This window comes from Sporothrix schenckii (genome assembly GCF_000961545.1).
Source record: "Sporothrix schenckii 1099-18 chromosome Unknown Cont49, whole genome shotgun sequence".
Classification (NCBI taxonomy): domain Eukaryota; kingdom Fungi; phylum Ascomycota; class Sordariomycetes; order Ophiostomatales; family Ophiostomataceae; genus Sporothrix; species Sporothrix schenckii.
The window spans coordinates 3,885,919-3,913,621 of NW_015971150.1; the positions used below are offsets into that span (position 1 = coordinate 3,885,919).

Sequence of the window (27,703 nt, forward strand, 5' to 3'; positions counted from 1 at the left end):
GCCCAAGTTATTTCTTATCCTTCCTCTTCAACATTGCGGTTTCTTTCCTCTCTTGTACACCTCAAATCCTCCCAACGCTTCTATCTCTGCTCCATCTACATATCCTTTTCTATTTGTCAATATGTCACTGTATATTTCGCCCACTTTTGTTATTATATGCGTCACGAGACACACGACCTCTTCACCTTTTGACTCTTCTCTCACGACCTTGTAAAGACTGTATAAAATCCAACTTTCGAAGATCTCAATCAATCTAGATGCACATTTACTAAACAAAATTGAGATGCATAAAAACCATAACTGTCTTTGGTGTCGTGTCATATCTATTTTCCTTCGAGCTTGACAGTAAAATCGTAAGCACAGTTGCAATCACAGTAGGTGAATGACACACGCACTCACAAAATACAAAACAACCTGAATACACTAGACTCCCAGAAGCCACCCACTAGTCATACATACAAAACCCCTGATTGCTTGATTCTCGGACTGTTGTTTGTCCTGTCCTAGATGTCAAAGATCGGCCCAATGCCCTCGGCACCGCCTTGCCGGCTTTCCACCAGGTCCAGCCGCCAGCCTTCCCAGTTCTTGAGTGCCCGCTTGGCCTCCCGTACGCGCTCGAGGCGCTGCCGCGCCTCTTCCTCTTGTGCCCGTCGGAATGCCTCCTCGTCAAAGTCCATGTCATCGTCGTCGTCTAGCAGGCCGTCGTCGTCGTGCCCATGGTGCCCATGGTGCCCATGGCCGTGGTGGTCGCCGCCACCGCCCGTCAGGACAGAGAAGAAGTCGCCGAGAGCACCGCTGGCGCCGCCACTCACAGAACCGCCATGGCCCTTCTTGCCGCCACCGCTGCCGCCCAGCGGCGACAGATCCACATCGCTAAAGTGGCGGCTGCCGCCGGCACCGCCCGGTGTGTCGTCGGGGCCTACCTGCAGCTCTTTCCGGCGCTCGTGCCAGATGCCGTGGCGCAGGTTCGTGTTCTCGGCCTCCAGCTCGCGCACGCGGCGGTCCAGCTGCTCAATGCGCTCGCTGGCCTCGGGCGAGCTCGCGAGCAGCTCGTCCAGGTGCTCGTCGTCGGTGCCGCCGCCGTCGCGCGCGTCGGACTTGCGCAGCCGCAGGTTCTCGGCCTCGACGCGCTCGAGGCGCGTGCGGGCCTCGGCGAGGTCCTTGTCGCCGCGCTCCTTGTCACGGCGCAGGGCCTGTGTCCGCGCATCGTGCTCCTTGTGCAGCGTCGTAAGCGTGGTGACCTTTTTCTCGAGGCTGTCGACCTTCTTGGTCAGCTCGTCGCGCTCGGTGCGCAGGTCCTCGGTCTCCTTCTCCAGGGTCTTGAGCTTGGTCTCAGCGCTCGTCCGGGCGCTGCCCTCGCGAACGGCCTTTTCCGATGTGCGGTCTAGGTTGCGCTTCAGCTCGGCCAGCTCGCGCTGGGCCGTGCCGGCAGCCTTCTCGGCACGCTCTAGCTTTTCCTCGAGCGCAGCAACCTGTTCTTGGCGGCTGCGCTTTGGCGCATGGCTGCCGTTGTCACCGCCCTCTTCGTCGTCCTCTCTGCCGGCGCCGCCCATCGACAACCGCTCGACTTGCGCACGTAGCCGCGACATTTCTAGCTCCATTGTCTCAATGGTCTGCGACTTTGACTTGAGCTGCGTCTCGAGCTCAGATGTTGGTGGAGAGTTCACGCTCATAGAGGGTGACGAGCCGTGGCGCGACCGGGCCTGGAGTTGGGTGTTTTGGCGCGTGAGGGCAGCGATCTGGGATTTCTGTATCGTCACGTTGTTAGCTCTGTGATCCAATACATGTAGATACAATTTCACGCTAGGATGGATGGCTGGGAGGGCTGACCAGTTTGGACACCTCGGATGAGTCGCCGCCGGTGCTGTCGCGGATGTCCTCCAGGGCATCCTCGGCCTTTTGCCAGCGCTTCTCAGCATCGGCATTCTCCTTTGTCAGGCGCTTGTTTTGGCGCTCGAGCTCTTCAATGCGCGAAGCCTGCTTGCGATAGATGTCGGCCGCAGTCTCACCATCGGCGCCGGGGCTCAGGGGGCCACCATGGCGGAAGGATGCGGAGCGCAAACGCGACTGCTCGGCCAGGGAGGGTACCGCTCCTTTGGGCGAGGTAGGTTCGCCGACGATGTCATCTTCTTCGGCCTTGTCGTCGGTCTTTGTGTCTTCCTTCTCTTTGTCGGCATCTTCGTCGACATTGTCCTCCTCGTCCTTGTCGTCCTTCTTGGCACCTTTCTTGCCCTTCTTCTTGTCGCTTTTCCCTGCGGCCGTATCTGTCTTGCCTGTCTTGTCTGTCTTGTCTGTCTTGCCTGTCTTATCGGTCTTGTCGGTCTTGTCTGTGCCGTCCGCAGTCTCCTTCTTGGTTTCCTCCTTGGCCTCCGCAGCCTCTTCCTTGTCGTCTTCAGCGGTCGGCTCCTCGGCCTCCTCGTCTTCTACCGCCTTGGCATCGCTGGCTGCCTTGTCCTTCTTGGCACCCTTCTTCCCGGAGGCGCCAGCTGCACCAGCCGCACCACCGGCCTGCTTCTTCTTCTTGAGTGCTTCGACACGCTTCTTGGCCGCGGCGAGCTTCTCGGCCTTTGCCTTGTCGTCATCCGCCATCGTGAGCTATTGGAGGGCGGCAGCTGACTGGAGGCACACCCGCAATCGAGTCAATTCGCACCGTAAGGCTAAGTCGAATGTCGAAATACAGCCGTTATTGAAAACAAAGTCGTGTGGTGGTCGTGATCGTGTGTGTCGTACTCTGAGTGTCCCAATCTTCGTACAGGTGAGGATTGTGGAAGCAGTGCAACACTATTTCGAGCTGGAGTTACGGAGTGGTGTATTTGGTCATGGCTTCTAAACACGTCACTTAAAACGGCTAGTAAGCCAAAGAGCTCCTTCTCAGCCCTTGCGTAGTTGTAGCGAATAGCTCCTTCCCAGTGGTGGAAAGGCACGTGATTGTGGAGCCGACCGGTTAGCGCGTTTCTGGGCTCTACGTAAGATGCAAACTTATTCAGGTTGAGATTGCTCGTAAGCCCAAGCTTCAAATATATTAAGCACTGTACTTACAACATGGCAAGCGACATGCAGAAAGACTGTCGCAAATTACAGCGGAAGTACACAGGACCCTGGTTGGTGGATCTCCCAAGAATTGCGAACCTACGAAGTAGCTGTTTTAGTGTGGCCATTTTGTTTTCCCCCGCCTCGTCCGCTCCTTCCATACCATTTCCTAGCGCTCTTGCCCCGCGAACAACATAAAAAAGTTGGCACCGAATTAAGCGCATTGAATACAAAGACGTTCCTTCCCCGGTTTGCGACAACCGAGAGCCCTTGAAAGAAAGAGCGCACCCTGAGACCAGATAGCCATGAGGGAAGCCCTTTCCCAACATAAGCACAAGGGTACAAAAGAGATGATCCCATATTCTGGGCGGATTTCTCTCTCTCAATCCACAATCCATTGGATATGCTCTTAACGACGTATCTTAAACTCCGCCAGCACGACACTCAAAACGGACATACCCCCCGAGGACGACAGACCGCAGACGCCACAACAAACGACAAATGGACCAGGCATAAGCGCAAGCCAGCCAAAAGGACAACCCCATTCTTGGATTTTCTCCCCATACGATTCCTCTCCTCTGTTCTCCAATCCCATTTGGTCCCCTGCCCTCTTCCGGACAATGGCTGCCCTTCCACGCCAGTTTCCAGACTTGGCCATCTACCTGACGGACCAGACCCGGACACCCATTGTCTCGTCGGCCAGCGGATGGGGCCGAGACGAGGAAGACGGCGATGAGGACGGCGCCAATGCCACTGTCAACGGAAATGAAAATGAAAATGTCAATGCAAGTACATCGGATAGCGCCACAAAGCCCACCCGCCAACAGCGGGCCGCTGCTCTGGACGACCTGGCGGCCACGGCGCTCCGCGCGCGGGATGCGGCCGCCCGACTGGGTCTCGGTGCCGACCTGCCGCAGGCCTCGGACGCAGGTGGGCTCGACGGCTCGACGGCGTCGCTGCTGGCCGCCTTGGGTCTGACGCCGCCGGAACACATGGTGGTCACGTACAGCACCGGCAGTGTGGTCATTGACAACTTTTTGGACCCGCAGCAGCAGCAGCGGCGGCGCCACGCCGCATCCGGACCATCTGGACCATCAACTGCATCTTCACCAGGACAGGGACAGGAGGCGACGGTGAACCAAGTGGGAACCAATGGCCAAGGCGAAACGACTGACCTCGGCAGGGACAACGACGCAGAGGACGCGGCAGGCGGCCGTGCTCCGCTACTCGTGGGATTGGTTGCCGCACCGGATGCGCAGTCGCTCGGAGATGCGCGGCAGGCAACCGCTCGCTTAGAACGCGTGGGTCTGGCCGTGCAGCAAGAATTGGCCGCACAGGGCCGGAGGAGGCAATGATGGCAAAGCTAAAGGCCAAGGGCCAACGGAGTGAAGGGTCGAAAGGATGAGGCCGTCCGACTTGTGGCTCCCTTCCTGTATATACAAGCTTAAAATGTACATATATTCTTACGACAAAAGACAGGGCGAGGCGTATCTCAGGCTCACAACCCGATGCCCTCCACAATGGGTTTAGGTGTCGGGTTATTTGGTAGACCAAAAAGCACCTGGCATCAATTTTCTTCACAGGGGGTCTATCTATGTGCCTACTTTACTTGGTGTATATTACGAAAACAGCGGACAAGAAGAAATAAGGTCAAAATGAAATTTAAAACAAATAAAAACAAAAAAAAAACATCGAAAGTCGAAAAACTCGGCATCAACTGCATAACACCAGGTGCCCTAAGCCGAGACCCGACAAAACCAGTCCGGATGGTTCTCATTTCGAACTTTTATCTTACCTGTTCTCTTTTTTGCTCTAACAGCACTTAGATGAGCTGCTGGAAGGCACGGTTGACGGGCGAGCGGATGTTGGGGACGTCCTTCCAGTAGTCGATGGTGGCGACGGCACGCTTGGAGATGCCCTCCGGGGTGAACTCGAATTTCTGTGATTGGTTAGTTTCTGTAGAAAATACAAGCAAACGAGAAGATACATCTGCAGTAGTTCTGAACAGCAGCGTTGCTGGGTAACTCACCTTGTAGACATCCTTGTACGGGCCAGAGGCACCGAAGCGGTTCAGGCCGAACTGCTCGTGAGTGTAGCGCTCCCAGCCCATGGTGCTCATGACCTCGACGGACAGCGACGGGATGCCATCGGGCAGGACGCTCAGGCGGTACTCCTTGGGCTGGGCATCAAAGACCTCGAAGCAGGGCAGGGAGACAACGCGGGCCTTGACGTTGTGGTTCTCGGCCAGGTACTTGACGGCCTCAACGCAGATGCCGACCTCGGAACCGGTCGAGACCAGGGTGATGTTGGCGCTCTTGTCCTCGTGGACAACGTAGCCGCCCTTGATGGCGTGCTCGATGGTCGAGTTCTCCAGCTGGGGCAGGTTCTGGCGAGACAGGGCCATGATGCTGGGGGTGTGCTTGGAGGTCAGAGCGACGTAGTAGGCAGCGCTCGTCTCGTTGCCGTCGGCCGGGCGCCACACCATGCAGTTGGGCAGGGCGCGGAAGTGAGCCAGGGTCTCGATCGGCTGGTGGGTCGGGCCATCCTCACCCAGACCAATGGAGTCGTGGGTGGCGACCCAGATGACGCGGACACGCGATAGGGCCGACAGACGCACGGCGCCAGCACCGTACGAGACGAAGTTCAGGAAAGTACCGCCGTAGGGGATCAGGGTGCCGTAGGCAGCCAGGCCGTTCATGATGGCACCCATACCGTGCTCACGGACACCGTAGCGGATGTAGCGACCAGAGTAGTCACCAAGGCCAGTCGAGGGGGGCTGGAAGTCCACAGCGCCCTTCCAGCGGGTCAAGTTGGAGGTCGTCAGATCGGCCGAGCCACCGATGAGCTCGGGGATGATCTCCTCGATCTTGCTGAGGACACCCTCGGACAGCTTGCGCGAGGCAACGGCGGCGTCCGTCGGGGTGTAGACGGGCAGCTTCTTCTCCCAGCCCTCAGGCAGGTCGCCCTTCAGGCGGCGGGTCAGGTCGGCGTGCTCGGCGGGGTACTTCTCGGCGTACTTGGCGAACAGAGAGTTCCACTCGTTCTCCGCGGCGGCACCCTCGGCGACCTTCTTGGCGGTCAGGTCGTAGACGGCCTGGGGGACAGCGAAGCTCTCGTCGGGGTTGAAGCCGAACTTCTCCTTGAGCTGCTTGATGTCGTCGGCCTTGAGGGGCGAGCCGTGGACACCGTGGGTGCCCTGCTGCAGGGAGCCGAAACCAATGATGGTGCGGAGCTTGATCAGGGTGGGCTTGTCCTTGACGGACTGGGCCTCCTTGATGGCGGAGTAGATGCCCTCAAGGTTGTGGTCGCCGTCAGCGACGACGATGACGTGCCAGCCGTAGGCCTCGTACCGCTTGACGACGTCTTCCGTGAAGGCGCAGTTGGTATCACCATCAATGGAGATGTGGTTGTCGTCGTAGACGGCAATCAGGTTGCCGAGCTGCAGGTGACCGGCGAGAGACGAGGCCTCGCTGGAAACACCCTCCATCAAGCAGCCATCACCCAGGAAGCAGTAGGTGTAGTTGTTGATCAGGTCGAAACCGTCACGGTTGAAAGTGGCGGCAGTGTGAGCCTGGGCAATGGCCAGGCCGACGGCATTGCAGATACCCTGGCCGAGAGGACCGGTGGTGACCTCAATACCGGGGGTGTCATGGGACTCGGGATGGCCGGGGGTGATGCTGTCGACTGACTGTGGAATCGGTTAGCCTGTTAAACCGACAAACCAGTCGTCATTCCCTGGGACGAGTCAAATGGAGCTGTTCAACTTACGCGGAAAGCCTTCAGGTCATCAATGGTCAGGCCGAAGCCATACAGGTGCAGCAGAGCATACTGGAGCATGCAGCCGTGGCCGTTCCTGTACGTTTGCGGGTCAGCACGGAGCTCTCGTTGCTCGAGTTGTGGCGCAACTAGATATGAAGAAAAAGGGTATTGTCATGCTTACGAGAGGACGAAACGATCGCGGTTCACCCAGTGGGGGTTCTTGGGGTTGAAGCGCATAATGTTGTTCCAGAGAACCTGGGCGACCGGCGCCATGCCCCTGTGCAAACAATTGGTTAGCCATCCACGCCCCTGTTTTGTTTCTTTGGGTGTTTAGCAGCGATAATACGACAACGCGACAATGCCCCGCGATGTGGCGAATTGAAGCCGCCAAGCGATGCACAGAGCATCTGCAGCTGCAGCTCGCGTATAGCAACAAACAAAGTCGGCCGAAACGAGTGTGTTGATCCACCGAACCGGAAGCTCTTCCAGGGCCGGCGGGCGGCGTAAATCAACTTACATCGGGGCACCGGGGTGACCGGAGTTGGCGCGAGCGGTAGCATCAGCCTAGAGAGCAGAAGAAAAAAGGTGTTAATGTAGCTGTTTAGATGAAAGACAACAAGAATGACGATGATGTCATGTTGGCATAGGTCGGAGGGGTTGAGAGAAGAGGAAAGCAAGCGTGTAGAGGAAGTGCGGCCAATCAACGGTCCACGGCCGAACCAGGGATATTGAAAGCTCATATTGCTTGTCAAACAGAGAATTGAAGCTTCTGAGGCTATGTACGCGGCCGGCAAGCATTGAGGCCGTGATGAAAGATTGAGACGCGCCGTTTGAGAGTGGTGAGGGGGCGGGGCAAGTTTTTCGGGGAACTACTTACAGCCAGGACACGGATCGTGTTCACGGTCAGCTGGTCGACGTCGGTGAAACCCATGATGATGTTGAGTTGCAAAATGTCAATGGGGGTTATAGAAGAAGCTTGCGATGTTGGTTGGAGATGGGATGGAGGAAGAGAAAAGGAGAAAAGAGAAGGGAAAGAAAAAGAAAGAGAAAGAGACGAACGAGGAAAGAGGAAAGAGGGCAAGGAGGGACAAACGAAAGCGGCAGGAAGACGAGACAAAGCCAAAAAAACTTAAAACAGCAGGAAGGGACCCAAGCAAATAAAATAATAATAAAATGAAATAATTGGTTTTGCCTTCGTCCGTCCCTGGGTTGGAAGGGGCGGATCTGGCAATGACGAGCAACCCGGTCGGGATGGAGGGGGGGTGCTGAGGGGAAAGAACCAGCGAGCGAAAACGCGCCTGGATCAGGAAGCTACCACCCTACGCAATAGTAAGATACAGCCGCTTCCGTATCTGACGATGGTCAATAGGGCTATTCACTGGTGCGAGGCAGGACCTGAGCGAATAGATACTACCGTCGAGCCAAGCACCTAAACGTCCTGGACAAAAGCCGATGGCAACTGAACTACGAACAGGAAGCGTAGCAAAGCTCCATAATCGGACGAAAAAAAAGCTATGCTCAAGAATACCCGGCGGATAATGTCGCTTCCTCCCCCACCAACGAAGCAGGGCCGGAGACGTTGCGCTGGGGAGCTGGTGAAGAGGGGCAGGAACCTGAAATGCGCCTTTGTCAAAGTGGAAACGCTCTGGTCCATAATGCCAACTCCATACCAACGACCAGCACTTTGTTGGGGGTGGGCTCGGTGGGGTGTTGTGGTGGACTGATATTAGTCACCTCTGTCCCACCTTTCTCGATCAGCACTTTTATCCGGCCAAACCGTTTGCCTTTAGACTTGAAAGGCAGCGGGTATATGAGGGAACAGCTTTATTTTTTGTTTTGTATCTCTTCTTCTGGCTCTCGCTCTCTCTCTCGTACATTTCTTTGGTGTGTCTTGGTTTACTCCTTCCAGCCCTCCCGAATTGGTCTGCCCACGTTTCCATTGCCGTAGCCGGGGATCGTTCCTGCCCCATCTCAGTGCCAGTGCCTGTCATTTACCTCCGAACTGCCCAATTTGTCGCCACTTACAAAGGCTGACTTAACGGAAGGCGCGATGTGGTAAGCATCGATTCGAGATATACGGACTCGGCAGCAACGCCGGCAGCATGCGGTCTTTTTATTTCCTATCGCGCCTTTTCCGACCATCAACCATGTGCCTGATCTGGGAGTGCTTGCCTCCAGGCACATGCGGAAGATGACGCGTTGTATGGTGTTGTTTGGCGCGTGCAAGGTGAGGGCAGGCTCACGTTGTCGTACTCCGTACTTCCGTAGTGCGAGCACCTTATTGATCTAACACACAACGTTGCACTTTTATGGTGGCAAATGGCGGCATGCAAGCAGACACGCAAGACACAGATATCGTACACAGGCCACTGTATAGCAAGGAACGGCATAGGCGGGCACAGGGAGGGAGTGGCCAAGCCTGAACGGATGCCGGGGGAGGTGAGGAGAGGCGAGGCGTCTGAGGGTGTTGCATCGTGACCAGACGCTGTGCACCTCGGCGACTGGTCCTCAGTCAGCGGAGCTGATATGTGGCAGCCGTGCATGAAACTGTGTCTCGTCTCGTAGACCAATGCTGGGGTTGGGGCTTTGGTGGAAGTCGAAGATAAGTGCAAAGTCGAATGGCCGAATCCTCACAAATAGCAGAATGCGAGCACACTCACGGCACGGGGCACCTTCTTCGGGTGAACGTCTGCGTCGAGAGGCAAGCGAGGAAAGCGCAAACCAAATTGTGAGGCATTGAAACGCATAAAAACTCTGCTGTCCGCCTGCCAACGCCAACGACACAAAACAGCGAGCATGGCAAGCAAAGGACGCGGGATTGCACGTAATTGCCGCATTGGGTAGACCATTCAAACTGCCAATGTCGGTTCGTCGCTATTTCGGTTTGGAGGTCCTGTCATCGGACACTGCTGCGCGCCGAATTGGCCGCATACCGACCCGCGCGCAGGGACGGAAATAGAGGGCCTGGCGCACTGCAGCGAGGTCGTTTCCCTTCTGTCTGTCCCGTCTCTCTGGCACTTGCTCAAATGCTACCACGCGATTGGCGGGAAAGGCTAGCCTTCCCTTGTGGTGGAGAGGCCATTTCCTTTCACCAAATGTCTCAATGAATATTGAGGACGCCACCTGCCGGTTTAGGAGAACAAGTTTGTTCGTGGGATGCCCAGAATAGACATCCCGGCTCGGGGAGAGGCGGCAACGGAGGGAAGGCGCGACTCACTCATGATACACCGTCTCTCTATATATCGGATAAAACAATAATGTGCTACGAATACTGTGATTCCATGTTTTTGAATTTAATAAGCAGCAAGCAGCCCCCAAAGAAATTTGTATCCTCTATCTTGCCTTTTTGACTTTGAAATTGAAATTGAAATGAAAAACAAGCCGTGTATCTGCCAACGGACATACGTAGTGAGTTGTCGTTGATGTTGCTTCAGGGGAACGCTTGTGCCTTGTCCACTTAAAATCGCATTACCTAATCGTTCACCCACTGGCCCAAAAAATCGCTGTAGCCTCGTCTCATCTAATAATATGTTGTGTATACAACATATACAAACTGATATCGCAACAGCCGCCTTCGCTTTAACAAGCCTGTTGTTTGTCCTGTTCCTTGGATAGCGTTTCAAAGACGGCCATGCTGTATGCATCACCGAATAAGACAAAGAAAATGCCCAGGCTGCGCGGAACCAATTCGGCGGGCAGCTCCAAAAACTCCAAACTCGCTGCCCACAAACCGCCGAATCTGAAGACGGGAGCCAAAGCTTCTGCGGCAAGCGCTGCTACCCAGGCTGCTGCCGCTGGAGCTGCCAAAAAGCCGCCGGCAGGCTATCAGCAAAAGACGCTCTCACACAACCTCCAGCAGGATCTACTGGACGTGTTTCGGCGAGCGCTTGCGCCCGCTCTGGCCTCACACCGTCTCAACGAAGCGCTGCAGGCCGTGAAGCAAGCCTTGTTCGAACGAGACTTTGCAGGCGCTTTTGGTACTGTCGACGATGGGGGATCAAAGAAAGATGAGCCTTCCGGCACCCAGACCGACGAGGATGTCGACGGCAGCATCAAAAAGGATGGCAAGAGCGTCACGTTTGCCGTCGATCCGCCAACGTCCGAGGCCATTCCACCGCCGCTCGATGCCTATGCTGCACGCTGGAGTCCGACACGCGCCCTTTGCTATGCATCGATCCTCTGCAGTCCCGTGGTCCAAGAGCATTGGAGCGCCGCATCGGGTTCTGGAACGGAAACGGAACCAGAAACGGAAACAGAAACGGAAACGAAACCGGCCCTTCGCATGGTCGCCATCGGCGGTGGGGCTGCTGAGATTGTGGCGTTCGGTGCCATGTTGACAAGTGGCGAGGCGGGAGCCGATGCGGCCGGTGATCTCGTTCTTGTCGACTCGGGGCCGTGGGCGAGTGTGGTTGACCGGTTGCGTTCCTCCATGGTCGAAGCTCGCTCCGACGGCCGCGTGCCGGCTTTGGTGGAGCCTGCAAATCGGTTCAACGTCGACGTTCGCTGGCGGGACATTCTCAAGGTGGACGATGAAGAAATGGGCAAGATGATCGGCGGGGGCGCAGCCGAGAAAGTGACCACCCTGATCACATTGTTCTTCACGCTGAACGAACTCTTCACGGCCGGTGGCCTCGGAGCTGCCGCCACCTTCTTGCTGCGTCTCACGGCTGCCGCGCCACAAGGAACCGCTTTGCTTGTTGTCGATAGCCCCGGCAGCTACGCGGAGATGGCCGTTGGATCGCAGGCTAGAAAGTACCCCATGCGGTGGCTTCTGGACAAGTTCCTGCTGCAAGACGCCGAGGGGTGGGATAAAGTGCATGAAGACGAGGCCACCTGGTTTCGACTGTCGCCGTCGCTGTCCTATCCTATCCGTCTCGAGGACATGCGTTATCAAATGCACCTCTACGTGCGGAAGTGAAGCGCCGTTTCCAATCGCAAAAGATGCACCGAGAATGGCAAACGAATGGCAACGAGCATCCAAAAGAAGGGTAGCCAGAAATTATTACCCTGCGTGTATTCTTTCGCGAATGGCTATCGTATTATGCCCACACTAGCTTCTTCAACGAGTGGCCTAGGTGCCCCAGCAATCCTGTGCTCTTCCGTGCCTCGGCAACAGATACAATGTCGCCCTTGCCGATAATCGACTTGCGCTCCACGCCCAATGGAACAGGCCGGCTCAGTTGGACAAGCCGCTCTATTTCAGTCGCAATCGACACGATCTGATCTTTCTCTGTTCTCTTGACCATTGTCTCGCCGGCCGATGCCGTCGCTGATGGTGCCAGAGACGATTCGGAATAGAGCGCCTTGAAGGCTAGGCGTTTCACTGGGGGTGACGAGGGCCGAATATTCAAAAGCATGGCGATGCTCGTCGACAGCGCCTCGGCAGCCGAAGTTGACTGCTCCGCCGTGTTGCCTGCGGTGCCGTCCCCGACGTGCATGCTCGACAACGATCGCGTGTTGATCCTCCTTATATCGTCTCTTCCGGGCCTGTACCACACCATAAACCCGACGTTGCGCTCTTCGTCCATTTGCATGGGCGATACCGTCGACACGATATAAGTGCCGATGGTGATCTTGTCGATATGGCTGAGCTCGACTCGTTCAAACGACGACAGCTTGTCGAGGTTCCAGTCGAAGCGGCACAAATACAAGGCCGCGTCTGTCACGAGCAGCACAACTTCTTCAAAAGGTGGCGTCGTCAGACTGATATCGGCGTCGTACGGTGCAATCAGCGTCCACCCTCCGATAAACTCCTCGGACTCATCGGCAACGACTCGCCGCTGGCACAGATCGACGGCCTGTTCGCGCATCTTTTGCATCGACATGGCCGGATCCTTTGTCCGCATGTTGGCTTCAAACTCGTCGAAGATCTTGTCTGTCACATTGCCGAGCAAGAAATCGATTGTAGTCTGCAAGAAAAAGTCGTTGACAATTCTGTCACGGCCCAGTGTTAGCAATTGTCATAAAGAACTTTAACGGCCTGAAAAAAACTGCACTGCCATGTAAAATACATACCCGTTGAAAAAGCGTGTTAGTGACAGACCAGCATCTGTAAGGGCACCGCGGTAGTCTCGCTTTCTCGTCCGCGTGTAGTCGCCTTTCATTGCCGCAGTTGAGGCATACTGTTTAGATATCGCGTCCCCGTTGTCTGCCCACAAAGTGTTGAACCACGAGTTCTCTTGGTCACGCTGCGCCGCCATATCGAACCCTTGCTCTTTCAGTTGTGCGTCTAGCATGAACTTGGCAAACGAGCTTTGGCAGACATTGGTTCGATCGAGGCAGTCCATGCAGTTGGTGCGAAGCACGCCCTTTTGTCTCTGCACGAGATTTCCGGGACCGTAGCTTCCGGTGCTACTCGCCATGGTACCTGCTGGGCTGCTAGTGCCGTCGGCCTCGGTGTTGTCGGCTCCGGTCTCCTCCACGGTGCTCCCCATTTGCTCGATCTTGTTGCTCAAGCGGCCCAACAGCAAAGACACATTCTCAAACTTCATGCCCTTGCACGCACTGTGGAAGTCAAACCATTCAAATGGCAACGTCGACTCTCCAGGTGCGCTGTTGGTATCGTCATTGTACCTCTGCACGCTCCTCTCAAGCTGCGTACCCAGGGCAGATTCGACGCCGTGCTTCTCAACCAGGTTGACAACTTGCAGGCTACCGTATTCTCTCCGGAGGCCGTCAAAATGATTTTTCAGCGCACCGTAGTTGAGTTCGAGGGAGTGCTGGATGACGGGAACAGGCTTCAAAGAGAAGGGAGATTGTGTCCAAAATAGAGGAATGCTGCCTCGGACTTGAACAAAAGAGTACGTTTTGCTCAAAGGTGGTGCCGGAAGTAGCTGCGACTCAACCATTTGATTCACGACAGAGGGGGAGAGAATCTGCTCTGTTTCAACAGCATTGGCGACGTTTCCGTCCTCATCCACACCACGGCGCAAGTATCGAAGACCTGCTCGTCTCACTGACCTGCGTGAGATCAGCGTCACGTCAAATTCCTTCTCCGAAGCTCGGTGCTCAAGCTCGGCAGACGATCGTGGACTCGTAGCTTGCAGAGGCGACGAAGGCCCCGTGCTAGCCCGGTACGCAAAATTGCTCAGCTCGACGGAATCCTTGGCGGCCTCATCCACCTGTGGCGGATTGCTGTCAACGACAAACGAGCGCTGGCCAACAAAACCCTGCATGAGTGGTAGGGAAAGAGCATCCGCACCGGCATCGATAAAGGGCTGGATGGCATGTCGGTTCCAAAAATACATCGTGTCCACCAGCTTGTGCAAAGGAAGGTCGTTCCACCGCGTTTTCGGCTGCTTGGCGACGCTGCGCGTGATGTCGTAGTCGTAGGAAAAATAAAACGATCTCGACGCCCCAAAGAGCATCTGCGTTGTCCGCAGTAACTTCGGCAAAAGACTGGTGACTGCGCCATCCTCTGCATTGTTGTGGTCTCCCTGCTGTAACGGTGGGGTTGAGGATGCCGTTTCCGTCACTGTTTCATCTGCAGTGCGCGAGAGGCTAGCCAGGTCTCCATCCGATGGTTCAGCCGGAGCGCTGCCGGGTGGTGACGAGTCGGAAGATGTTGCCGCATCTAGAGCTTTGTCGCCCGGTGTGTCGGTCGTAGCAGTGCGCTCAGCCACTGCCTCTTCATCGACAGGTTTGTTGCTCGCTGTCAAACCCATCAACCGTTTCTGCTCTTGTAGCCATCCGCTCCGGCTGAACCATCTTTGCGCAAACCTGCCATAACTTCCTCTCCGGGAAATGACATCCTCGGCAATGCTGTTGTTGGGCTTGTGGCCTTTGACTGGCAGCGTCGGTGCTGTGGTTATGTTTGCTTTTCCGACTTCGCCTTCGAAACGATGGCTATCGTTCATCTCCTGAACCCAAACTGCACCTTCGATGTCTTCGTCGTCGCCATGGTGGCTGTTGTCATCACTGTCGTTCCCGCTGCCTTCTTCATCTGTGATGTAGCTCGGGGGACGTTCTTTTAGGTGTTCAATAGTGGTTTCTATCGAACGTCGAGCTTCGCCGTAACTTGCGCATGGGGTCAAAGCAACCTCAGTCACCACATATATTGGGCTACCACGGACTGTTGCAACCTGCTGCCGCTTGGTGATGGAAACGAGGTAGCTGAATTTGGAAACGAGAATCAGGCCTAGAAAGAAGCTTGTCAATATACTGCATGCACCCCACGTATAAAAGACCGTATGAAGTAATAAACATACCTACAATGCCAAAAGCTTCAAAGCTCGGGGTTGGCTCGGTAGCCTCGGCTGCGAGATTTCGAGAGGTCGTAGAGAGCGCAGCGTCGCCGTATCGAATCTTGACAGACGGAGCCATTCGCTGGTCTTTTTTGGACGAAAGAGGATGCAGAATGAGGCCGTCAACTGCGGCGCAGATCAGGACCTTCCGCGCGAGGCCGGGCATTGTGGCAAGAGGGTAGCCGTACCCTGCCCAGACGGACTGATGTTAAAACGGCGGTGCTGCGTCGGGCGGCTAACTCCACATTGGCGATACAAGCCGCGCTTTTACATTCAAAGATGTGGTGGCAATTGTAGGGGATGAGAATGTAAACGAGGGTGAGAGATTGCGGGGCTGGGAAGTCTATAAGGAGCCCAATCCTACTCGAACTCTGTCAGCTCGGAAATGGCAGGAGCGAAGGGCAGCTCCGTACAAGATGATGAGGTCAGGAGCGCGATGTCGGTCGCTGTTTCTATTTACGTTGAGCCTGCCGCGGTGTCTCGGCTAGCGGGGCACGCAGCAGGTACCATGGCGGTCAAAGGCCTGTGAACACCCCTAGAATGCAGCGTAGCGCAACCTACCCAGTGGCCGAGATTCACTATTGTGACGTAGTAATTACTGTGCACCACCAGTTGGAAACATGACGATTGCTCCTTCTAAAACTTATACGCTTTCAGTACTTGAAAATAACGTCTGAGCAAAATATAATTACCTCTTGCCGGTAAAGATCATTCACAAAGCATGACGGAAGGAGCGCGAGCTGCGTAAATTCAAATCCTCTTATTATCGGTGTCGCCCTACTTTGTTGTCACACTTCCTCGATCGGAAACTCAAGGCTAATGCTTAAACAATGAGACATAGGTGCCATGCGCCGACAGCACTCGCGCAGTGGACTGCTCACCCACGTGTACTTTTGATGGTCAAGTGCATTGGTTGCATTACAGCGTACTGAAATATGAGTGGATCCCTGTTATACTCCCTATGTTGCTTCTCGCAACTCAGGCAGCAGCGGACTGCGAAATAGTTTATCCGCCTGTCCTGGCAGGAGACTAGCTGCCAGTCGCTCCCTCCCTCCCTTTTCCCCAATCGACCACTCAAAGTGGAAAACACCTCGCCAACCGAAAAGCCTCGTTTTTGGCTTCCTCTCCTCCATCTCCCATCTTGCATTTGCACTCTGCATCGCTTCATCGCCAACACACCACCGCCATCCACTCCGCCATCAACCACCACTCTCCAGCACATTTCTGGACCGCTTCGACAGCTTCAGTCGCCCTGCTTTAGATATTTCCTGCCACCCATCTCGAGTCGCGCCCTTGATTAGACCCGCTCCTTCAGCACTCCTTTTCAGCTGTTCCCCTACCAAACCTATTCCCTCTCTCAACTCACAACCGCCATCATGTCTAGTGATCTGTGGTATGTCTTTGTCTTCTTTTAGTCGATGGAATTTCACGTGTCGGGAAGCTCGAGGGGCCGGGGACGCGTGGCTGCTGAAGCTTTCCTAAACCCACTCCCCGGATAGCTTCGGCGCGTGCTTTCCTTACCTTCAGGTAGCTGTCGTGATCTGCATCCATCAAAACTAACACTTCCTCCCCTCGCTTTCTAGTCCCGTCTACGCGGTTAGTTATTCCTTATACTCCATACCTTCGATTTGTCGCCCACCAACATTGGCGCTCGCGTTATACGGTGCTACCTCCCGGTCACGAATACCAAACCATAACCATTCAGCCATGCAGTCGCGACGATCCTTATCTGAGGACTACATACACGACTCTTTGATAAATCCTTTGCATTGTGGCTAACATGCTCTATCTCGGAATAGCCCTTCTTCGGTGCCATGGGCTGCACAGCGGCTATCGTCTTCACCTGCCTGGGCGCCTCGTACGGTACTGCCAAGTCTGGTGTCGGTATTGCCGCCATGGGTGTCCTGCGCCCTGACCTGATCGTCAAGAGTGAGCTGCCTCTCGCTGCCGAACCCGTACCGTTCCCATCCGCCGTTCTCTGTTAGGCTGACTAACGCTCATCTTTCTCAGACATTGTGCCCGTCATTATGGCTGGTATTATCGGTATCTACGGACTCGTCGTGTCCGTCCTGATTTCCGACAACCTGAAGCAGGACCAGTACGCACTCTACACTGGTTTCATCCAGCTCGGTGCTGGTCTGGCCGTCGGTCTGGCCGGTCTGGCAGCCGGTTTCGCCATCGGCATTGTCGGTGACGCTGGTGTGCGCGGTACTGCTCAGCAGCCGAGATTGTTTGTCGGCATGATTCTGATTCTCATTTTCGCCGAGGTTCTGGGTCTGTACGGCCTGATTGTGGCCCTTCTGATGAACTCCAAGGCGTCGCTCAACGTCGTCTGCTAAGCTCGTTTCGGTACCTTTCCGACAACATTCCGCGTTGCCAGGTGGGATGTAAGAGCTGCAATCTGGCATCATTAGCGCACTGGCGTCGAGCACGAAACGTTGGGAGAGACGATAGGAGAAGAGCCGGTTTTGCCACCGTCGAGCTCCGACGACGAGCGCGATCGTTGAGTCAGAGAATCTTTGCATATGTACGGATCGAGGAGACGGAAAGATGAGTGTGCGGTTACTATAATACTGCTCTACGGCCATGCTCTCCCCCCACGACGGATGCGATTGGAAACGACGATGCGATCGGATTTTCTTGTGAGGGGAAGGGAAACCTGGTTCCAATCCATTGTTTGCTTTTCGGGAACAGTAATTTCGGAAACGGAAGACGGTTCGGACCGAAATGGTTTTTTGTTTTGTTTTTGTTCATCTTGCCCGTGTCCAAATCTATTTTGTCTTGCACTGGAGGTACCAGAAAGGACTGCCGGGCAAAACATATGTACTATTGTCGCATTACACTGCTATTCCTTTGCATTTACACCCCTTATTTACCTTGTCGCTTTTTACATAATTATCTTGCCTGGAATATTATTAGACGTTTAGTGTGCCTTGGCTTTTCAATGTGACGTGAGTTGACACTTTAGAGTATTTCATGCACAGTGGCACAACGATTTGTTCGTTTACTCTTTCAACAAATATTAAAAGTTGTATTACTTGGCTTGTGCTTTGCTGAGAAGCCGCTTGTTTCTGCCATCTTTTGTACTGAGACGAGTAGCCCGACTAATGTATTTCTAGAAATCCCAAAATGCAATGAGCAAAACAAAAGGAAATATAAACGCATAGGAAACAGAGATACTACAAAACGTATGTTCTAATGTTATATACAAGAAAGCGAATATTGGCAAAAAAATAAACAATGCACAATAGCGAGCGTAGTAGCGTAGGAGCGTGAGATGAAAGGTAGAGACGCGTCCACACATTGCAAATTTGTATCGTTCAAAACGTTGCAACGTTCAAAAGTAGGTTAGGCGTATATAACCGCTGTTGTAACACGACATGGCATTTTGTCTCTTTTCAGAGACTAGATGACGTACTGTACAAAAGGCGGTTAGTAAGTGGATATAACGGATGACACTCGTAGAACAACGTGAAACTTACAGGAATAAACAGGTACGGGACGCGCTTCTCGTACTCGGTCCAGGCGTCGCCGTACTTGAGACGGCACCGCTGGATGTCACGGAGGGCACGGTGCGAGATCATGAGGCAGAAGAAGACGGGGTAGAACCACGGGAACGGGCTCTTGAAGCCACAGATCAGGCCCCACGAGACGGCAAAGAAGACATCACACGTGTAGTGCAGCTTGCGGGCCAGACCATACCAGCCGTCGGCCAGAATGTCGTCGCCCGTGCTCGTCTTGATGGTCTTGGGGTTCTTGAGCGTCTGCCACGGCACCTGGGGAAACGTGCGGCGGACGACGAGCGTACCGCGCTCGGCAGAGCGGAAGCGGTTCTTCTGGCTGTTGCAGCTGTCCCAGACCCAGTAGACGAAGAGGTACGATATGTATAGAGAGACGAGGGCGGGCTTGCTCCACTGGTACTCGGATGGCTCGTGGTTGGCAATGTACAGGGTGCAGTGGCAGTAGGAGAGCGGCACACCAGCGAGGTTCCAGAAGATGAGCATGAAACCCCACTTCTCGTAGTACATGTCCCAGGTCGTGATAATGAGCTCCTCGCCCTTGGAGCAAGCATTGGCGTAGAGGAAGTGGGCCATGACGAGGAAGCCTATCTCGCCCGTAATGTAGCCGTAGTTCTCGAGCTGGCGTGCAGCGACACCGCACGACAGCAGGAACAGGATGTACCAGGGCAGGCGTACCTCAAAGAACATCTTGAAGTCGAGGATGCCGAACATGCGGGGGTTGAGCTCAGCACCCATGAAAAAGTCGTAGAGGGGCGCACCAGTCATGCGGTGCTGGGCGCCACGGATCAGAGCCGAGAAGTACGCAACAATGCTGACCAGGAAGCCAGAGATGATAGCCACGCTCAAAAGAGGGCCAAACTCGTCAATAAGCGTGTACAGCGGGAAGAGACCAGAGACGTGCAGGGCAAACGCAATGGCAATGGTTGCGTAGAAGCTGGTGTAGGCCGAGCAGTAGTACGGCAGCTGCTTGCCGTTGAGGTGCGGCAGCGGCTTGCCGTAGCCCCAGATGCCGGGCATGAGGCAGTAGCAGAAGCCCTCAAAGATGAGGAACGTCCAGTATATGGCCCAGGCCTTGAGCGAGGGGAAGGCACCAGTGTACACCAGGTCGATCAGATGGCGCGCAAAGTCCTCCATCGACTCGTCCTCGGCCGGCATGGGAAGCTTGCCATTGTAGTACGTGGCGCCAATCCACATGTACCACATCAGCAAGGGGAAGCAGATCATCATAGCAGACACGCCCAGGGAGCCACCAAACTCCTTGTGCGTGGAGTAGTCGACGCGGTGATCAGCGCTGGGCTTCCAGCCATCGACGGCGTGCTCCGTCTTGATCATGGGTTCGGCGTCGGTGGCCTTGCCATTGATCGCCATGGGGTGGCCGTTGGTCTTGGACGGCGCCATGGCGGGCTTCGATTCGCGGCTGGAGGCGAAGCCGTTCGTCTTTCCGTTCAACTCGCCGTTCTGGTGCTCGATCGCGTCCTTGCCGTGACCGGCCGCGTCGGTCTCGTCGATGTGCTCAACAAACTTGGGAGACCGGTGGCGGGCAGCAGCAGACGTGGACGACTTGGCGGTGCTTTTGGCGGTGCTTTCGGCGGCAGAGTTGGAGTCGGCCTCGGCGTCGGAGTCCTCGACGGGGAAGAGAGATTTGCGGGATCGTGAGCGCGTCGCCGGTGTCTCGACCATGCCACTGAAGAGCTCCTTTTTCCTATGGAGGAGGGCGTCAATGCGTGCCTTGTGTTAGCCAGCTGGAATTGTCGCGCGAAGTAAATGGGGGTTCAGGGTGAACGCACCTAGGTGTTTGTCGGAGGGAGTATCTTGTCGACATTGTTTCTGAGAAGCAGGCTACGCCCCTTTAAATATAAGATTATGGTGAAATGGAGACCGCCGTCAATTGGGTTCCCCCCTGGCCAGTAAAGTCGCAAAATAGGAAAGAGCGTCCCCTGAAAGCAAGAAACCCCAATAAAGAAAAGAATAGGACAAAATGAGGGACAAGAACGGAATGCGGACACGAAGACGAACGAAAAGAAAGGGAAAGTGCGACGGAGATTGTGGAAAGAAACAAAGCCTAGGCTATTCCGTTCGAATTAGAGAAGTCGCGATGGGGAATGGAAGGGGAAATAGGGGTTTGTTGGCCTTTCGGTGGCGCTCGCTACTGGCACTTGCCGTACATACAATGGTGCTAAACTTCTAACACAGAAAATGCAGCGGGGGCTTTGCGCGGCAGAAAATAAAATAAATTGAAAAAATCGAGCAAAATTAGGAAACAACTATTGTTTACTTTTTTCTACAAACAGTGGTGCCCCGAAATCTCAAATAATTTAGTGACGGGCGCCCAGACACCCTAAACCGTACTCGTACTCGGGAAAACGAAAATATACGAATTACATGCATTCGTACCCGGAAACTTGCCGCCAACTTCCCCTGTAGCGGATCACGGGCTATTAATATCACGTGCGTAAGTATCCGCGCTGACTAATGGTAATTGGCCAATCAAGCGGAACATATCGACGCAGGCACCAAAGTAGGAAGGAGGGGAGCTTTGAAGCTCTGCATTCTCGGACAACAGCATCACCAGCTGCTCAAAAACACAAAATAAAATAAAACGTTCCATTATGCACACTGTTTGACACACAGCAAGGCACGGAAGCAATAGGTGGCAAAATTGTCCCCACAGAAACCGGAAACACGAAATACAGGAGCCGTCCTTGTCTCATTTGAGACCTTACGCAAGCTACCTTCATCATGGTGCCCCAAGCAACCGCCTCGTTGCCGACGACGCTTCGATCGCCACCGGCGCTGGATTCCTATACACCTTTAGCCGACCATGAGTCCCGCACGCCAGCTTCGTTTTACGAGGGCCCCCCAGTGCTTCACTACCACACTACCGGTGCTCGTGCGTATGTGAGCAGAGAGAACCGTGACAAGCTACCATGGGGAGGCTACGAGACAAGGGCGGCAGCTGCCAGCGACGAGTCTTGGCCCGTCATGGGTGATGGGATGGTCGAGCAGGTTGTCGATGTGTTTGTCGGATCTGAGTGAGTCCTCTTTTTGTTGCGTTTTTGGGGGACTGTGTGGATATATGCCTACTTACTTACACATGTAGTACTCTCACACTTTATAGCTCGGCTGCGAGCTGCGGCCTGTCTCTGCCGTACCCGGTCATCGGGCTGCACGCCATTAAGTCTGCATATACGGCGGACAACCGCCGAGTACCGACGATCTACATGCAGCTGGAGCTCTCAGGAACCGGCGGCGAGGAGGACGAGCCCGAGACGGTCGAGTTGACTGTAGTACCGGCCGGAGCACAAGCCGCTGCTACTACTGCTACATCTTCGTTTTCTACAGACCAGCCATCAGCCGGTGATGCAGAACGACAAGAGGCGCCACGGTCACCACAGGCCGACTCAGAGGCATCCAAGATGTTCGATGCCATCTCCGCCTGTGCAGACCTGCATCCGGACCGGTTTGGAGGCGAAGACGGCGAGGACGACGGTGGCGATAGCTATCCGTCATTTTTCCGACAGGGCGGCGAGAATGGCGACGGCGAAGACGGCTACGAGGATGAGTACGACGAGGATGGAGACGGCGAAGGCGATGACGGCATCCTGATTGAGGGCGGTGACGGCATGGAGCCCATCGAGGGATTCCACGGCGTGTTTCGTGGAGGCAACAGCCAGGACGGCGCTGTCTCAACCATCTCCGATATTCCCCCACCCATGCCGGGCAGCGGCGGCTGGATCACGGCTGAGAATGCGCACGAGTTCTTTGACGAGGAGGGTAACTGGCGGGGGCGTGGCGGCAGCCTGGGCGAGGGTGCCGGCCGTGTGCGGGGACGCGACGAGGTCGAGGCAGGTGAGGCAACAGAGACTACCGCGACAGAAGAGGTTGCGGGAGGCGCGATAGAGTCCACGCCGGCCGAGGGTGCGTTGGGTGATGGGGGGAGTGCCTCAGTTGGCGACACGAATGAAGCGAGCAACGGCGACGGCACCGAGAGCAAACGGATTCGGACGGAGTAGCAGAATCGAAAAATCTCATAATGTTTGGAGCACATATTTGGGTGTCCCTGGTTGCGGTGTTTTGGCAGGTAATTAAGAAGGAAATAAAAAGTGAACGCATACAGTGCCAGAGATCGGATATACATCAGACAGAAGCATAATGCTCGTTGTGCGCGGCAGAGATACCATATTTGACGTGTTTCCCACGTAAATTTTGCTTTCGACAATAATATACAACGCTCCCAATAGATGCAGTCCTAGAGGAATCAAAATAAATGATGTGAAACGTCATTGCCTACTGGTTCCATAATCTATTCAAATAACAACATGGCATCGTACAGTTTGGAGCTTTTGCCGTCAAGTCCTTGCTGGCCCGCTGAAATCGTCTTCTTCAATAAGCTCGCCAAAAATGAGGCTCTGTATCAGGCGCTCGACACCCAATGTCTTCACCGGCGACGCGCCACGTTCTATGTCGTCGCCCGAGGGCGCACGCTTGCGCTTCTTGGCAGCAGGCCGGATGCGGTCCCCAAAGAGCCCGGCAACCTCTTTCTCCTGGCCTGTGTACACCCAGTCAAAGGGGCGCCCTGCGTCTTCCATTGCCTTGAGGTGTTCCCGGGCCTCTTGGACACTTTGTGCGTGCGACAGCTGGGCGCCAAGAACGTGCGCCAAGAACGTCGTCTCCTTCGACGCCCTGCCGGGCACGACCAAGATGGCCAGGCCGTCCAAGAGCAGTTTTCGCCTTTTCACGACATCGGCAAGTCGCACAGCAGCCGCATCGTATGGTGCCAGGTTCCGAGACCGAACGACACCACCTAGGTATGCCGATTCGCCGGCGCACAACAGATACGGGGCCCAGTCGACAATCTCGCCGCGGTCCAAGCAGGCCGTCACCCAGCGCGGCGCAAGGCAAGGGAGGCCCAGTGCGAGGGCTTGCAAGTATTTCGCCTTGCGCGAATGGCCGTCGACGATCAAGGCTGTGAAGCCGCTGTCGGCCGCACTTGGTAGAAGCTGCAGCTCGTCGCTGCTGCCCTTGCAGACTGTGTCGAGGGCGGCCCGTGAGCGCGACGAAGTGCTAATCGAGTTGGTGCCGGCCGCTGTCGGGGGCGGCTGGAAAATGTCTTCAAATCCGTCAGGCAGGATGCGCCCGCCTGCTTGCTGAATGCGGCCTTCGAGGCTCTTCTTTTTGTTCTTCGCCGATTCGGTGCTGACTTCATCGTGGCCCTTAGACTGGAACGAGACAGCAAACACCATACCCGTGAAGAGGCCTGGTGCTGCTGGCGCCTCGACGCGGAGATTCGTCGAGGCTACGGTGGTTGGCTTTATGCCCGTAGATCTCATAGACCTTCGGCTGGAACGCGTACCACGGTCGGGCGCTGTCAGAAGGGCAGGCGACGCAGATAGCTCGTCTGTCGAGCCGGATCGTGCAGGGGACGCCTCTGGCTTGATGGCCCTGGATGTACTAGAGGAGCCCCGGCCGAGCCGTGGCATCATATTGGGAAGAGACATGGGCAGTGATTCGCCGCGTGCCCGTCGCCGTTGTGGTAAGAGCGGCAAATCATCATCGTCTTCGCTGCGGCTCCCGCTTGTCGCAGCAGGCGTGTGGCGTCTCTTGGTAGACCCCCGGGCTGATAAATCACTGTCGTTGGCCGTGATGGGCGTCCCTTCCCTCGATACCTGTGTGGGTGTGACAGACAGATCACTGAGACTAGAGGTCGACCGGTCCATCGATGAGACGGAGGCTGCCAACGATGCACGGCCGCTGCTGCGGCCGCTGCTTCGCCCCTCATTCTCGGTCTCATACCGGGCTTTCTTCCTTTGTGGTGGCCGATTGCTACGAACAGGTATTGTCGGAACGGGCGGAGACGATGTAGCCAATTCGGCTTTCAGATCGTGGCGGGCAGCCTGCTTAAGCAGCGACACCACTTCTTCCGCTTCTTCATGTCGCTTGTCTCGTTGTTCATATGCCGGTGAAGACGACATGCCTTGTTTCTGATAAGGCAAGGCAGGCTCGGGCATACTCGATGCAGGCACCACCGCGGCTTCAGCCGCATCGGACGTCAACAGAACGATTTCTCGGCTGGCCGTCTGCCCACTAGCCGAGACAGCCACCGGCCATTTGCCAGCAGGACTCGTCTCAGGGATGGCATCGGTCTCATTCAAACTGCTCTTTAAATGTAGACCCGTCGCATTCTGGCCGGCAAGAGGAAATTCGGGCAATGCTGCCGAGGACGATGGAGTTTTGGTTGCCGGCAAAATCTCGGGAGTGGGTCGGTCGATCAACGACTGTGGAAAGCTAGTATCATCATATGCCTCGCTCGACCGTAGCCCCGGTGGAGAAGGGGCCGCCGTCGCTGCCTTTGCAGCAGTATCAGACGTCAGTGGCGCCTTGGGGACTGGAGGATCGCTCTCCGGGTATACCGCAAGCCCGCGGGGGCTAGATTGCCGGCCACCTTGTGATCGTGGCCGAGCGTCCTTCTTTACGGAGGCAGGCACTTCGACGATATCGCCGCGAAATGTCGGACCGGACATGCTGACCGTCGCGAGGATCCTCGTGGCCGCCTCCTTTTTCTGGCGAACAATACGTTGCCGTCTTACATCGTCGGACTCGTCGTCGGAGCTCGACGACGCATATCCTCCAGCACGCTCGGGCCGAGCCTCGGCAGCCTCTCGCCGCTCCTGAGACTTCCTCATGGACTCGTATTCTGTGATGGGAACGGGAGCTCGCCTCCTGCGCGTGGTCGGGCTCGACTGCGGCGCACCTTTGGTCGGGCTACCAGCCGCCTTGTTCGGGTATGGGGTGTTGCCATCGAAGCGAGAGGTGGATGACGTGGACAGCGTGTGGAACAGGACTGCGGGCATGGGCGTCTGATCGCCAAGGTTAGAGAAGCGGAGTTTCGTCGGCGAGGAGAGGCCGGTATGAGGCGTCGTCGTCGTCGTCGCCGCCGGTTGGTGGATGAGCCCGGACGGTGACGGTCGAGATGATGTCGGGCTGACCTGGTTGAACGCGGCCGAAAAGGGCGTTGCCGCAAAGAGCTGAGACCCGGCCACAAGCGGCGTCTGGAACTTGCCTGAAAACGGGTTTTTGGGTTGCGCAGGCGTCTCTAAGCCGAAGTCGATTGCCAATGTCGTGGTGGCCGGCTGGTCGTTGTCCGAGTTCGGGAAGAAACGTGACAGGCCATTATTTCGCCCCCGGCCATCGACGTGATCGGTCGTTGGCGACTCAAAGTCTAGCTCCATGGAGCGAATCGATCCAAACTTGACGGCACCGCTCTCGTTCTCGTCCAACGAGCGGTCCAAAAAGTCATTGCCGGCTTCCTGTGTTGGCAACGACGTCGGATCGTTATATCGGTCGTAGCTGCGGCCTTCGTTGACCTGGGTCGGCGACCCTCCCCCGTCATCGTAGGGCGGCAACTCGGAGGTGTCCATGTTCTCAGTGGCGGGGCGTACGAGGACTCTCTGCCACGGAGGGTCACGAGATGGCGTGCCTCATCTGCCGGCTGAAGTCGAAGTCGCTGCGTCGAAGCAGTCCGATGAAGGAGTCTTTGTTATGACGAGGCCCTGGCCATGGTCTCGTTTGTTCGTCGAAAGTAGAGAGATAGGTAGGCCGGGCGTCGAGGTCGGGTCGAGGCTTGTCGATGTGTAACGTGACCGACGTCGGGGGATAGTGTCTGATGTGTCGCTGGAGCTGTGATGGCGATCACAGCTCGAGGCTGCCACCAAGCGCGTCTCCTATGGCATACCGCGTTGAATCGTTTTTTGCGGGGCAGGAGCCAGCTAAAGATACAGTATATAAACACAGTGTAAATTTTATATACTGTATATACCATGCTCCATATCCCTCAAGTTCAAACTGTCGGAACTTCTGTTGCTCCAAAATGTTTCTTAATATTTGTTTGTCTCCTCAACACGACCGGATGTGAAAGTTCTCAGGACAAGTTCCGGATATGATCCTGCAAACCGACCTTTGGCTTCGCACGTGCTGCTCACCACGATGGAAAATGGCGCTCTTCTAGCACCTATGCACAGTATATGAGGCCCAGAATTGTTGGCCGGGAGAGTCCACCAAGGCCGCGCCATGAAACCTTGGCCAGGAACAAAGCGAACCCGCCAGAGCCTGTCCGGGGCAACCAGCAAAAAAGCACTCACGAAAGGACTGATCTTCCGGCACTGCCTCGTTTGGAGTTCGGCCAAGACGAAGGTCATGATTTCACAAGCCTGAAAGCCTGGACTCGCTTTGGCAACGATTGTGATGTGTTGCACCGTATCACACAGCACGTTCAGTTGTTGTTGCCTTGTCACATTCTGTCCATTTCGACGTTTTGTCGCTCACGATGCGTTCTTTATTTAATACAAAGGATGTCCAATTGCTCCTTCCTCGTTGAAGGCTGTCCACATTCCAGAAATTCTTCAGATTCGCACGTGGAAGGCGCGTAGTCATGTGATGTTACCTTTGCTTCAATGGGTTTCATCCCAAGTTGAGAAATTCGCACGGCTAGATTGCAACCTTTAACGTCTGCATTATTGGTTGCGGTTCCCGGCTACATGCCGCCTTCGGGACGCTTCCATGGACCTTTTGATTTCTTCGCTGCCTATTCTCAAGTCGATCCTGATTGGACACAACAGCTTGGTTTTGCCCAGGATGCGCGGTTGGGGTTCGCGTCGTTTTGTTATGCTGAGATTGGTGTTCATGCTCGGCGCGCAGATCCTTTCGCTCGTGAGTCGTATGCTCGAAACACACTGCATCTCGGACCTCGCGTTGTGCGGTGTATTTTGTTTGTTCTTTTGAACCTCATCATATAGCCAGCCGAGATGCTCCGCTTCCATCGAGTTGCCTCGTCGTTGCGCCTTCCTCGTATTGCTCCGCAATTGCAGGTGCAGTTGCCAGTTTCAGGATTGTTTACTTTGTCCGTCTCTCGTGCAACAAGCACTAAAGCCTGAAAGTGACAGCCACGCTACTGCAGCCCAGATGCGCCTACCCTCTCAAAAAGCGGGCGCAATCTGGAAGGCGCGATCAAAGAACATCGAGGCCGCGTGTGGAGTTTGCGCTGCCAATTTGCGGAATGAGGAAAATCGACACTGTATTTCGTAGAATGAAAGGAGAAGGCTCCTGGTGGGCCTGTGTTGTTGTTTCTATGGTTTCCATGCCTGAAGAGCGAGC

General features: G+C 55.4%; 10 protein-coding genes across 10 annotated transcripts; 5 read left to right on the top strand and 5 right to left on the bottom strand.

The window, feature by feature from the left end:
- Positions 1-503: 503 nt before the first annotated feature.
- On the bottom strand, positions 504-2,589 carry SPSK_05066 (uncharacterized protein; the record flags this gene model as incomplete). Its single annotated transcript, XM_016731819.1, has 2 exons — positions 504-1,748; positions 1,831-2,589. 2 exons carry the CDS (start codon positions 2,587-2,589, stop codon positions 504-506), a joined length of 2,004 nt encoding a protein of 667 aa, XP_016583779.1.
- A 1,061-nt stretch (positions 2,590-3,650) lies between these two features.
- Positions 3,651-4,385, top strand: SPSK_05555 (uncharacterized protein; the record flags this gene model as incomplete). The annotated part of the gene is made up of 1 exon (XM_016732298.1): positions 3,651-4,385. One exon carries the CDS (start codon positions 3,651-3,653, stop codon positions 4,383-4,385), a length of 735 nt encoding a protein of 244 aa, XP_016583780.1.
- A 467-nt stretch (positions 4,386-4,852) lies between these two features.
- On the bottom strand, positions 4,853-7,720 carry SPSK_04927 (transketolase; the record flags this gene model as incomplete). The annotated part of the gene is made up of 6 exons (XM_016731687.1): positions 4,853-4,969; positions 5,060-6,718; positions 6,799-6,883; positions 6,971-7,066; positions 7,307-7,353; positions 7,667-7,720. The coding sequence occupies 6 exons, from the start codon at positions 7,718-7,720 to the stop codon at positions 4,853-4,855; spliced, it is 2,058 nt and encodes a 685-aa protein (XP_016583781.1).
- Positions 7,721-10,453: 2,733 nt separating this feature from the next.
- On the top strand, positions 10,454-11,707 carry SPSK_05334 (uncharacterized protein; the record flags this gene model as incomplete). The annotated part of the gene is made up of 1 exon (XM_016732083.1): positions 10,454-11,707. One exon carries the CDS (start codon positions 10,454-10,456, stop codon positions 11,705-11,707), a length of 1,254 nt encoding a protein of 417 aa, XP_016583782.1.
- Positions 11,708-11,828: 121 nt separating this feature from the next.
- On the bottom strand, positions 11,829-15,198 carry SPSK_04870 (Sca1-like protein; the record flags this gene model as incomplete). The annotated part of the gene is made up of 3 exons (XM_016731631.1): positions 11,829-12,723; positions 12,805-14,926; positions 14,997-15,198. The coding sequence occupies 3 exons, from the start codon at positions 15,196-15,198 to the stop codon at positions 11,829-11,831; spliced, it is 3,219 nt and encodes a 1,072-aa protein (XP_016583783.1).
- A 1,210-nt stretch (positions 15,199-16,408) lies between these two features.
- On the top strand, positions 16,409-17,371 carry SPSK_05449 (V-type H+-transporting ATPase 16kDa proteolipid subunit; the record flags this gene model as incomplete). The annotated part of the gene is made up of 4 exons (XM_016732195.1): positions 16,409-16,425; positions 16,616-16,628; positions 16,832-16,961; positions 17,043-17,371. The coding sequence occupies 4 exons, from the start codon at positions 16,409-16,411 to the stop codon at positions 17,369-17,371; spliced, it is 489 nt and encodes a 162-aa protein (XP_016583784.1).
- Positions 17,372-18,437: 1,066 nt separating this feature from the next.
- SPSK_05103 (delta24(24(1))-sterol reductase) lies at positions 18,438-20,375 on the bottom strand (the record flags this gene model as incomplete). Its single annotated transcript, XM_016731854.1, has 3 exons — positions 18,438-18,449; positions 18,515-20,255; positions 20,341-20,375. 3 exons carry the CDS (start codon positions 20,373-20,375, stop codon positions 18,438-18,440), a joined length of 1,788 nt encoding a protein of 595 aa, XP_016583785.1.
- Positions 20,376-21,292: 917 nt separating this feature from the next.
- Positions 21,293-22,566, top strand: SPSK_05326 (chloride channel, nucleotide-sensitive, 1A; the record flags this gene model as incomplete). The annotated part of the gene is made up of 2 exons (XM_016732075.1): positions 21,293-21,585; positions 21,672-22,566. The coding sequence occupies 2 exons, from the start codon at positions 21,293-21,295 to the stop codon at positions 22,564-22,566; spliced, it is 1,188 nt and encodes a 395-aa protein (XP_016583786.1).
- Positions 22,567-22,902: 336 nt separating this feature from the next.
- SPSK_04908 (chromatin-binding protein RAD9) lies at positions 22,903-25,971 on the bottom strand (the record flags this gene model as incomplete). Its single annotated transcript, XM_016731668.1, has 1 exon — positions 22,903-25,971. One exon carries the CDS (start codon positions 25,969-25,971, stop codon positions 22,903-22,905), a length of 3,069 nt encoding a protein of 1,022 aa, XP_016583787.1.
- A 1,116-nt stretch (positions 25,972-27,087) lies between these two features.
- Positions 27,088-27,345, top strand: SPSK_05748 (uncharacterized protein; the record flags this gene model as incomplete). Its single annotated transcript, XM_016732485.1, has 1 exon — positions 27,088-27,345. The coding sequence occupies one exon, from the start codon at positions 27,088-27,090 to the stop codon at positions 27,343-27,345; it is 258 nt and encodes an 85-aa protein (XP_016583788.1).
- Positions 27,346-27,703: the final 358 nt, after the last annotated feature.